Here is a 12,025-nt window from a genome sequence, read left to right as displayed (position 1 = left end):
CTTGGAGGCAAGGATTCTGGGGCTTCGTCTGACATACTTTGGACATGTTGCCAGGAGGGACGGGTCCTTGGAGAGGGACATCATGCTTGGGAAGGTGGAGGGACAGCGCAGGAGGGGAACACCCTCTATGAGATGGACTGATTCGGTGACTGGGGTAATTGGGATGGGTGTGTCAGAGGCAGTGTGGTCGGGGCAGGATAGAGCAGGGTTTAGGGCTGTTGTGCATAGGGTCGCTATGAGTCGAAAACGACTCGACGGCACATAACAACAACAACAACAAGACCTAAAATCTCTGCATGAATCCTGACATAACAACACATCTCCTAACACTAGAATGAAAAGTTCCTACCAAAGCATACCTCCTTCCTGAGTTATTCTGGGAAAATGAAGAGTAGGTGGTATACACAGAAAATAGCTGGGTTTTTTTTTGTGTGTGTGTGCAAATCAGAGAACGTAGCAGGGAACATGGCTTCACTATAGCCCAGCACCCTGCCCTCTGCTTCACATGTGTCAACAGTGCTGCTCTCATCTGTGTGAGAGGCTTTGGGCTGAGGGTTCCCAAGGAGGGAAGGACAGCCAATGGGCTGTCAAGTGCAAAGAGAGTGGCCAGCAAGGTTGCCAAGAGTTTGGGTGCTTCCTAGAGTGAGCACTGGAGCTGTGAGTCCTCAGCTCTGCTCACACATGCCCGAGTACAAAGTCTGGTGGATCTGAAAGCTACAGAGAGGTCAGCAGAGACTCAGGTGACAAGAAAGCTGTCCCAGGGCCCCTCCAAAGTGTCACAGGATTCTAAAAAGGCAACATCTACATGGTACCCACAGTAGTAGCCTTTAGTTTGTTAAGGTCTATTTTTGTGGAGAGATCCAGTGGCCTACTGTGTAGGGAGTTACACTATCAAGCCAAAGGAAAGTGGTTCGAATCCACTAGATGCTCTGAGGAAGAAACACGGGCAATCTTCTCTTATGTGATTTATAGCCTGTGAAAACTCACTGGAGGGACAGCAATGAATTAATTCCAACTGGAATCAACTGACTGACTTTGTGGTAGTTGGCAATGCTAAAACTCATTACTGTGGAGTCAGTTCTAACTCATGTTATCTCTCATGTCTCCAAGACTATAGATGGCAATGGAAGGTGACCATTCATCTTCCTCCTGAGGAGCCGTTCGTGGATTCAAACCCCTGCAGATATGGAGCCTTCGGCTTAGCGATCTTAACTGACTTCTCCTGAAAATACACTCAAAGGAAGTGAGACCAAGTATAGCATCTGTGCCTCTAAGGTAAGTTTTGGTTGTACTTCCTCTATGACAGATTTGTTTTGGTTTGGATTGGTCCAAGGCACATTCAATACTCTTCATCAACTCCACTTTGGTCTTCCTAATTCATTACCCAACTTTCAGATGCACAGGCAACAACTGAAAATATTGTGTGAAGCTCTTCCTCTCTTTGGCTGATCCTCTAACTTTTCCCAGAATGATTTTTTTTTTTCAAGGTCTGACTTCTCTTGACTGCATGTAAGATGGCATTTAATCATCTTTGCCTCTAAGGAGTGTCCTGGCTGTACTTCCTCTAAGACAGAGAAGTCTAAGCGATATCCTTATCCATTGTCCAACTTTAAGATTCATAAAAAGCAACTGACAAATCCACCAGATGTTCTGCTGGAGAAGAAGGGGGTAATCTCCTCCTGTACCAGTCAGATCTGATTTGATGGTACACATAAAAATAATACAATAAAAAAATTTTTTTAAAAAGCAACTGAAAATACCATGGCTTGTATAAGAAGTATTTAGTGGTGTCTATCTGGTATTTAGATCATTAATCTTTAGCACTTTGGAGAGATCCTTGACAGCAGACTTTCTCAATACAACACATCTTCTGATTGCTTGATTGCTGCTAGTGTGGGTGTTGATTGTGGATCCAAGTAAAATAAAATCCTTGACAGTGTCAAGCCTTTCTCCATCTATTAATGATGAGGAGTTTTGTTTTCTTGATAGTAAGGTGTAGGCCATATTGAAGGCTTGAACCTTCTGCATCAAGTGTTTCAATTTCTCTTCATTTTCAACAAGCCAAGTTGTGTCATCTCCATAACGTTGTTGATGAGTCTTCCTCCAGACTCCATTCTTCATACAGTTTAGCTTCTCATGATATGAAGGGTGGATTAATTCTTGACATACAACATTTCCAGTTTTAAATCATTCAGTGGCAGTTTCCTGTTGATGAATTGTTGAACCATTTTTTAATATGTTCAACAAACTTTTACATGCATATTATATTAATGATATTTTTCAATAATGTCCACACTCTGTTGGAGCACCCTTTTTTGGAATGGGGAAAAACTATCTTTCAAATTTTTTGGCATAGAGTGGCACACCCAGTGCTGTGTCTGCTGAAACACCTAAACTAGAATGTCATCAATTCCTGGGGCACTGTTTTATGCAAAAATCATTTTTAGTACAGCCTGAACTTCTCCTTTCATTACCATTGGTTCTAGATTGTATGTTACTTCTTGAAACGGTTCATTGCCAGCTGATTCTTTTCAGTGGCTCTATATTCCTTCCATCTTCTTTTAAGGTTTCTTGCATCATTAAATATTTGCCCAGAGGATCCTTCAGAATTCTAATTTGAGGCTTTGAGAAATTCTAGATGTGTTATTCTGTTTTTCAATTCTAGTTCTTTTTAATTTTCATTAATACCTCAGTTTGTCATCTCAAGTTGCCCTATGAAATCTATTCATCTCTTAGTTCTTCATTTCTCTCTGTTTTGGCCTCTCCCCACTCTACTGCAAGTTTCAGAGTCTCTTTCAACATCTCTTTTGCCGTGCCTGCCTGTCCACCGTCCGTGTCTGTCTGTCTGTCTGTCTGTCTGTCTCTCTCTCCAATTTATCTCATCTTTGGTCATCAGTGTCTAATTCATGAAATCTACTCTTGAGATTGTTTTAAATTCAGTTGGATGAACTCAAGCTCATATTTTGGCTCCTGCTGACTTGATGTAATTGGTTGTTTGTTTCACAGGCAGCCTAGTGGAGCTCTGGTAGTCCAGTCCGTAGAGTTGAACTGCTAACCCCAAAGCACCTGCTCTCTGATGGTTCAAATCCACCAAGGGAGTCTCTGTGAAAAAAGAGGGGTAATCTCTTCCTGTGCAATTTACAGCACCAAAAACAAGAGGGTCAGTTAGGAGTTGGTTCTGACTCAACAGCAATGAGTTTTTAGTTTTTTTTTTTAGTTTGAACAAATACACTGGCTTACAATAAATTGGAAATCTCAATTACCTGATCTATAGTAAGAATGCAGCTTTGTAATAGGCAGCAAATAAAGCTAGAAAAGTTTTCTGTGGCCTGAACCACCACCATTAAAACAGGAGGACAGAGTGGATCAGAAACCTCCTGCCTCAAATGTGGGCAAAACCAACCTGCTTGTGGCGCTGTCTCATGTCTGCATGTCTGTGGGGGCCGATGTCCACCCGGTAGCGCTGGGGATACTCCCCCATAATGAAGCTGAGGCCCCGATTGTTGCCACCTCCATCTGGCCCATCCCCCGTGTGTTCCCTCTGAACTTCAAGCTCAGCCAGCTCGGGCAGGCTCTCTGGAAGCTCGCCCTGGAACACAGGATATGAACTTACAGCTCTGGCCAAGACTGATTTTGATGACCTGAAGGTAATTATCTTCATTATGGCAGGAGCCACTTTAAGAGTTAACACATCTTCTATTTCTCATCTACTTCCCTAAACATATTCATTTTGGCCATTTTATTAACTGAAATGTCTCCATTTAAGTAGCACAGCATGGGGGCTTAATTTATTAACATTTTCAAATCTATGTATAAAGTGCTACTGCATATAGCAAGGAGGTCTGGAGCTTAGCGATAGGAGCTGTGCTGCCAACTCAAAGCCAGTGTTCAAATCCACCAGCTGCTCTGCAGGAGAAAGATAGACCATCTTATCTCATGTGATTTCTAACCTCAGAAAATCCGCTGGAGGGCCAGCTATGAGTTGGCTCCAACTGGATGGCAAAGAACAGCAGCAACAACAACTGTTTAGCTAGGGTTTTGTGTGTTAGAGGAATAGAAACTCCAAGCACTAATCAAGAGGAAAGTTTACAACTATTTCCATTTACTTATTAATGGTTCTCTATGTCCTGAGCATGCTGAAGATGGTGGAACTAACCTTCAGAGACATATAAATGAAAAGCAAATGAGTCTGGCATGTTTAAGTTATGAGTTTAGGAACTGAGAATAAGGAGAAGGACATTCATAAGTTTACGAGGTGGCAAAAGATGTCTTCTCTGAAGTGTGAAAGAAATTCTGACAGAATTTTACCCTACAGAACTGATAAAAAATTGAAACGGAACGTGAAGAAAAAGTTTTAGGGCCAGGTTTTACAAAACTGACACAAAGTTGAATAAGACAGTAAAGGGCCTAAGTGTGACAAATTAAATAAATGAGTAAAATGAATCTGTAACAACGGGGATGGCAGTGAAACACTGCTAAAGGGCAGAGTTACAGACCGGAATACTTTTAACCCTAGGTCCACATGGAGCATGGACTTCTCACTTTACTTTATAAATGGACAACCTACGGCATTTCTACACAGTAGAAATTGGATTGTTCCTGATGAAAGATACTTAATATATAGAACAAGACTTTGTGGGGAGGAGGCAGCAGCGTCTGAGGCCAAGGAAATTAAGAGCTCTGCAGATGGCCTTACCTCGGTTGCATCCTCATCTTCCTCCTCCATCCGCTTCCCCTGCCGCCAGTGCTTCAGCAACCATCTGAGTTTGACGTAGAAGAGGAAAATGTTCTGCTTCAAGAACCGGAGCTCCTGCTGCATCAGATTCTTCTCTTCGCTCCAGGTCCGAGTGGGCAGAGGGCTCTGCAAAGCCAGGCTGTGCACTTCTAGTTCCTTCCACCTCATGGCATAGAGGTGTTCCTCCTCCATCTTGAAGGGCATAAAAAACAAGTGTGACAACCTGCACAGGCCACCTGGCTGCCATGCTCACACCATCACAGGACACTTACCTTGAGGGCTGGTCTCTGAGCTGGTGTGAAAAACTCTGAAATATGCATATTTTTAAAACATTATCAGAGAGCTCTGGTGACCTAGTGATTAGAAGCTGCCCTGCCAATCCAACGGCACACAATTTGAATCCACCAGCTGCTCCATGAGAGAAAGATGGGCAATGACTTATCACCTCTGAAAATTTGCTTGGAAAGTCAACTATGGGTTGATTTTAACTCAATGGTAAACAACAACAAAACACTATGAGTTAAAAAAAATTTAAAATAACAAAAAACCCAAACACTATGATTTGGGACCAAGTGATATTTCAAGGTAAGGGATTTTTAGAAACTTTTTTTAGTGTCAAATCTTTTATGGTGCCTTTAGATGTGTCTAAACTTCTTCAAGAAAATAGCTTCTTGGGTTTAAGGCTTGTAGTTGACTTAAATGTGGACCTCATTTTCTTTCTGGGCATGGCCTTGGCATGCAGGCACACTGCAATTGTAACGAGAAAAGGAAATTCTCTCTCGCCTTATGTTCTGTGCCCTCTGTGCACACAGAACAGCCAAAAAGAAACAAGAGAAAAAACCAGGTTGATCTGCAGACCCACTGAGAGCCACATGGGAAGGTGGAGGGAGGCCAAGAGGCTACGTGTCTTCGTACGGCACTACTTACCATGTGAGCACAACAAAGTGCACGTGAGAACCTATATCCATGTTAATTAATTTAGATGAGAGATGCATCTCTCTCATGGAAATAAAAGCAATGTTTCCCAGCCCTACTTTAAGTTCTGGTTTTTAAGTCAAAGGTTCCAAGCAACTAATAATTAGAGTCAACACTAATAAAGCAAGAAAAAAGCCCTACTTCAAAGTTAATATAATAATTACTGTAACCAATGCAATACTGCAATATTCAAAGCCTTCTGTTCTACTGGGGAATAAAAAGCCCCGTGTGTGTGTGTGTGTGTGTGTGTGTGTGTGTGTGTGTAGAGTTCAAATATGAGAAACCCTTGTCCCTATATTTTACCCTTGTCTCTCCAGAGACAAGCTCTTGTCTATATATGTCAACCTTATTAGTTGCCTTCTAATAGGACATTCCTCCTGGCTATAAACTAAAGCAGTGTTGCAATTTTACTCCAAATGAAGGAGCTCTGGTGGCTTAGTGTAAAGAATGGCACAGTCAACCCACACCTGCTCTGCAGGAGAAAGATAGGAACTAGATTAGTTAATTCTCGGAAAGCTGAGGTGCCTGGGTATTCCAATGAAGCTCTTGGAAGGACTTGTTATTCAGCGTTGTTCTTCCTGCACTGGCAGGATAGAGGGCTCTTGCAATCAGCTCCTGACTTGTTTTGATCAGCAAGACCAAGAACGACATGGAGGTTTATTTAAGACACATGCTATTGCTGTTGTTAAGTAACATCGAGTTGGAATCAACTCATAGATTATCCTCCAGTGTGTTTTCAGAGGCTTTAAATTGCACAGGAGGAGACTATCTTTCTCCCACAGAGCAGCTGGTGGACTTGAATCACATGCCTTTGGGCTGGAAGCACAATTCCATACCTGCATATTTATTCTGCAAAGGACATATATTTTGAAATACTATGGTGTGCAATTTAAGACCAATGATGTTTTAAATATACAGCACTCTCTCAAAAGCAGAAATACAGAAGCAGCAACATAATTCTGAGCCTCTGTATCTATTAGCAACTTAATTGGATGGAAGGTGTGGCAGAAATTGGCCAGTTTTCAGGGAATGATATCCTTTGTCTGTGAATCCTTTAGGGATGCTGGGAAAGGATTTAACAGAGGCATGATAATAAGTCAGAACAGGTCATTCTAAAACATCCAGGAGAATTAATCAGGCCACAGCTAAATTACTGGCAGGTCTGTTTTGAAGAAAACACTTGAAACGAGTCATTGATGTTTCCATCTAAAAGTTTTCCTTCCTAACACTGACAAAGCTTTCAAGTTTGCAAGGAAAAAATGTTATAAATGCAACTTTCATATTCAGCTGTATTTATTTATTTTACTTTGCTAGAGGGTATTGCTGCATAGGAAATTTGGAACAGATATTAGGATTAATTTTCAGAGACCACAACAATAAATACCGAAAAGCATGTTGGAGCAAAAGGGTAAACACGTCTTTAAAAAAAAAAATCATTCTATCTTACCCTGGATGCTTATAAGAATCTGAGTGGGACTCCTTAGACTGACAGATTGTTTAGCCCTCTAAAGTGTACAAATTTCCTAACAGTGCATGAAGATCAACTTGTTATATCATAGGCTAGAAACAGGGAGCTCTAGTGGCCAAGCGGTAAGAAGTTGCACTGCAATTTCAAAGGCATATGGTTTCAATCTACCAGCTGCTCTGCAGAAGATGGATGGGCTGTCTCCTCCCTTGTGATTTCCAGCCTCTGTAAACCCACTAGAAGGTTAGATATGAGTTGGTTCTGACTCAATGGCATGTAACAACAGGTTAGAAATGGTTAAGGGATTTTTATTCTTTTTATCAAGTCCAAGTGGGAAAGAAAATTTAAATATTACTTTTGAAAATAAGCATTTTTAAGGAAGAAAACGGTTATACTAAAAGCTCCATGCATAAGTAAAATTTAAGTATAGTATCTACTTCTTAAATAACATGCCTCTGGAAGCTCTATGAACTTTATGATTATAGTTACAGAAAGTTTCAAGTCCTTTTGTTCATGACATTTTATGATTTATGCTACTTGAAGATAGGTGGTATTTACTGGGGATCTGAGGGGCTGCTGTATTAGTTAATTGGCCAGCCATTCCAACACCTTTACCTACTTCCTTATTTCTCACTGGATTCTCTCCTCCTTCCTAACCGATGTCACCTGGGTTGTCATTATGCAGTTACATCCTAAGAATAGGAAGAGCAAAAATCTGAGGGTAGGACACTTCCTTTCTCAGAGAAGAAGCTCACAAAATAGAAGGATGGAAGCACAGAAACCCCTCCAGCTCTCACAGAAAGTGTCAGATGTTGGAGAGTGAGACTCAAAAACTCGTGAGAACTTACAGGTTTCTTGGATTTACTAAGAGTCAACTGCCAGAGACAGTTCCAAGCAGTACTGCCTGTTGTCGTTGAAGAAAGGCATTTTCCTTCACATAACTTATGGCGACAACCAATTTCTCATTTCTAAAAGTCCTATTTTATAATTTTTTTGAAATCAACTTCAACCTGTGAAAGTTTCCAACATTTGTAGGAATAGTTCTAGGGAGCTCTGGTAGCCTAGTGGCAAGGGGCTGCACTGCAATCCCGAAGGTGCACAGTTTAAATCCACCAGATGCACCACTGGAAAGGAGGGGCTATTTCCTCCTGTGCCACTCAGATCTGATTCCACGGTACGGAAGGAAGGAAGGAAGAGAGGGAGGGAGGAAGGAAATCAATCAATCAATCAATCAATCAATTCATCAATCAATCCACTTCTGTAACAGCTTGCCTCCGGAAACCCTATGAACCTGCAGAAAGGATGAAAGTCACACAAGTGTTGAGGACTTTCGTTCATAGGGTTGCTATGAGTTTCCTACAACTTGATGGCACTTAACAACAATAACAACAACATAGAGAATGATCAGTTGGCCTAGTGGACAGAAAGTGATGCTACCAAGCCAAAGGTGGGTAACTTTTAATCCGTGGCCCCGAGGTCTGTTTTTCGTTGTTTTTGTTCAAACATTCTTCTAGGTCGTATAGGCCTGCTGTGTCCACTTGCTGTATAGAGGTAACCTGTGGTTGCTGTGAAGCTGAATGCTGTGACACTGATGCGTCAAATGCGATAATGGTTACACATGATGGACAGTGTTTGGTGGAGCTTCCCGATTAAAACAAGCGTGGAAGCAGGAGTGGCATCCACTTCTGTAACAGCTTGCCTCTGGAAATCTTATGAACCTGGAGAAAGGATGAAAGTCACACAAGTTTTGAGGACTTTCATTTATAGGGTCGCTATGAGTTGCACACGACTGGGCGGCACTTAACAACAACAGTTACATTTTATAGAATATTTTATTCAACAAATATCTATTAAGCACCTTCACTAAAAGGCACTGGACTCTACCCAGGACACAGCAGCGGCAGGAGTCAGTAGAGGTCCCTGCACTCAGGAAGCTTCAGCTCTCTTCTTAGGTTTGTGCATCAAGCTCATTGTCAGAGTACTTCAGCTGCTCCATTGCTAGTTTCACTTGCTTACACAATAGAGGGTGCTTTTAGAGACTGTGTGTATTTTAACACAATGAACACTAATAAAAAGTTTTAAAGATGTCAAAATGACAACCTCTGGTAGGCTAGTGATAAAAAGCTGTGCTGCAATCCTAAAGGCAAGTGGTTGGAATCTACCAAGTGCTCCGAAGGAGAAAGATAGGCAATCTCCACCTGTGATTTACTACCTCTAAAAACCTGTTGAAGGGTTAGCTAGGAGTCAGTTTCAATTTGAAGGCACACAACAAAAACAATCATGACAGTCTTTTAAGAAAAACAAAGCTCTATTAATTTGCTCTTTATTATATTATTTAGTTTTATCTTAATAATAATAATGTATATAAACTTTGCATCACAAAGAAATACATACTTCATCCTTCTATTTTTAATTAAAAATATGCCCTCCATTTGAACCTTGGCTCAAAAGGTCACAGAATGGAAAATGATGGGATTCGCCTGGGCACTGGATTTGCTACAGTGGCTCCAGGTCAACTCTGGAGACGTGAGACCAGAAAACAACAAAAAATGTTAGATCCCATGGCCTATTAGAAAGTCCTTTATTGTGTATATTTCTAGAAAATGGAATATTAAAACTCCTATGAACAAGTGCTCTTAGATGGGATGCCAATGCTACTCACTCTGATGTTACAAGATTAAAAGGCTCTTGGACATAAAACACCCACATGTTGCAAATGTGCCAGCTTAGAGGGGCTTGACTGCTATACCACTGCAAATGATCACACGCAACTGGAGAAAGTGCTCATAGGCCCAGAGCCTCCCTCAGACTGCGAATTATTCCCCTTTCACCAAAGGATGGGGCTCACCACATGACCCCTGCTCACCCAAGATTCCGATCGCATTATCAAATTATCATTTTCAACTTTCTGCTCAGATATTTTTGTACAGATCAAATTTGTATATTATCAAACTTCATTTTGATCTTCCTGTTCTGACAGTTTATGTAAACAAATGTCACCTCCATGTTTTCCATGGCGGCTCAGACTCATTTCCCATGTCCTCACAGCCACCCTCCTTTTGTTAGTGTGTGAAGCTCCTGATGCAGACTTCCAAAAGCAGAAGGCATGCTCCACACTGATGAGTACCGTCAATTTCCTAGACAACTTCAGAGAAAATGGTGCAGCATTATTTACCACAGTTGAGAAGATAGTGTCACCAGTAAATAAAGCAAAAAGCCAGTCTTCACTATTACCATTCTGATGCTCTCGGCTATTGCTCACATTACGACCCGCCCTCGCTGCACTGGGATCCTCCTCTCTCATCCTGGTCAGCTTTCCCATCATTTGTTTCTAAAGCAGTAGATAAGACAAGGACATGTGTGCAAGCACTTGGCATAAAGCCCATGGAGTTTTCTAGGGCTGATATTCAACTGAGCCCCAAGGATTACAAATGCTTGGTGTGCTTTGTGGACTGAAGGATGAATGAAGAATCAAGGGGGAAGAACTCTTGAGATATCTGAGCCACAAAGTCAACCCTCCAGGTGCAGGCCGGGTTGTGTTTGTATTTGAAACCTGACCAGGCACTGCCTGGCTACTTCTCATCCAGAGCTATTTTTAAGGCACTCACACATTCCAAATCACATACTCTCCACACTGTTCTATCTCAACAGATGCGAGTCTCTCAGCTGACTTGATGGGAACAACTTCAGGGGTAAATCTAGTTCTCAGCATGAGCTGCTGTCTCCTGAGCTGAATGTGCAACAGGACTACCTGTTTTGTCCCTCTGAAGTTGAATTTTGTTTGAGAAGCTGATTTTTGTGTGTCTGCAGCAGTCACTGGATGCTGGCTCTTACTTGTAATTTCCTCTGGCTGTGCCTGCCTTTAAGAACATGAGACTGAGCTGAGCGTGGGGCAGTAAGTCACCCTTTTCCTGCAGGGTGTGGGCCTGTGCCATTATCTGAAAATATTAGAAAAGGAGAAGGTGTCTTTGTCTGTCTCTCTCTCTTTCTCTTCCTCTTCCTCTCTCTCATTGCTCTTAAGTAATAACTGACTCATAGCTGACCCTCAACTGAGGCTGTAAATCAGATGGGAGGAGTCTGCACATCTTTCTCCCTCAGGTGACAAATGGATTCGAACTGCCAATGAGATGCAGCCTTTTTGGGCATGGCCCCAGAAACCATGGACTCTTCTTCCTCATTGTTGCTGTTCCTGCAGCTGGTGCTGCTATCTAGCAGTAACAGTTTCAATCTGGCCAACCACCCAAATCTTCTACACAAGAACTTGTCTCCTCTCTCTGTTCTTTAAAAATGAATCCTGAAGATTCAGCAGGCGAAAAACACCAGGCAATTTACAAATGGAATGGTAGAAATTCATCCTTTGTAAAAACTGAAGCTTCAACTTGGAAAGTTGTTTCTTCCCCCCCCCCCACTATAATAAATCATTATTTTAATGCCCCAAGGCAACATTCTACTTTCCTAATTTTGGGGTTTAATTTTTTATTTTCTACTAGTTTATTGAACCATGTAGTGTTTCCTTGCTCTGTTCTGACGACTGCCTCTTGGTCCAGGTATAGGTTTCATATTGTTATTGTTGTTGTTATGTGACATCAAGTCACTTGCGACTCATAGTGACCCTATGTACAACAGCCCTAAACTCTGCTCTGTCCTATACCAATCGTACTGTCTCTGACACTCCCATCACGATTATCCCAGTCACTGAATCAATCCACCTCATAGAGGGCCTTCCCCTCCTGCCTCATCCCTCCACCCTCCCAAGCATGATATCCTTCTCCAAGGACCGGTCTCTCCTCACAACATGTCCAAAGTATGTTAGATGGAGCCTCAGAATCCTTGCCTCAAAGGAGCCACCC

At 41.9% G+C, this 12,025-nt stretch overlaps 1 protein-coding gene across 1 annotated transcript in view; it reads right to left on the bottom strand.

Annotated features, from left to right (window-relative positions):
* SOGA2 (SOGA family member 2) overlaps positions 1-12,025 on the bottom strand; it is a 200,715-nt gene that overhangs the window by 55,068 nt on the left and 133,622 nt on the right. The window contains exons 7-8 of the mRNA XM_006891415.1: positions 4,697-4,927; positions 3,404-3,589 (exon numbers count right to left, since the gene is read on the bottom strand). Coding sequence (XP_006891477.1) covers positions 3,404-3,589; positions 4,697-4,927 — 417 coding nt within the window. The remainder of the gene's footprint in view (positions 1-3,403; positions 3,590-4,696; positions 4,928-12,025) is intronic.

This window comes from Elephantulus edwardii, unplaced genomic scaffold (assembly GCF_000299155.1).
Source record: "Elephantulus edwardii isolate Elephantulus edwardi_28Jun2011 unplaced genomic scaffold, EleEdw1.0 scaffold00097, whole genome shotgun sequence".
In the NCBI taxonomy this organism is placed as follows: domain Eukaryota; kingdom Metazoa; phylum Chordata; class Mammalia; order Macroscelidea; family Macroscelididae; genus Elephantulus; species Elephantulus edwardii.
Note: the sequence above shows the minus strand (reverse complement) of the source record. Positions and strands in the feature narration are given on the sequence as shown.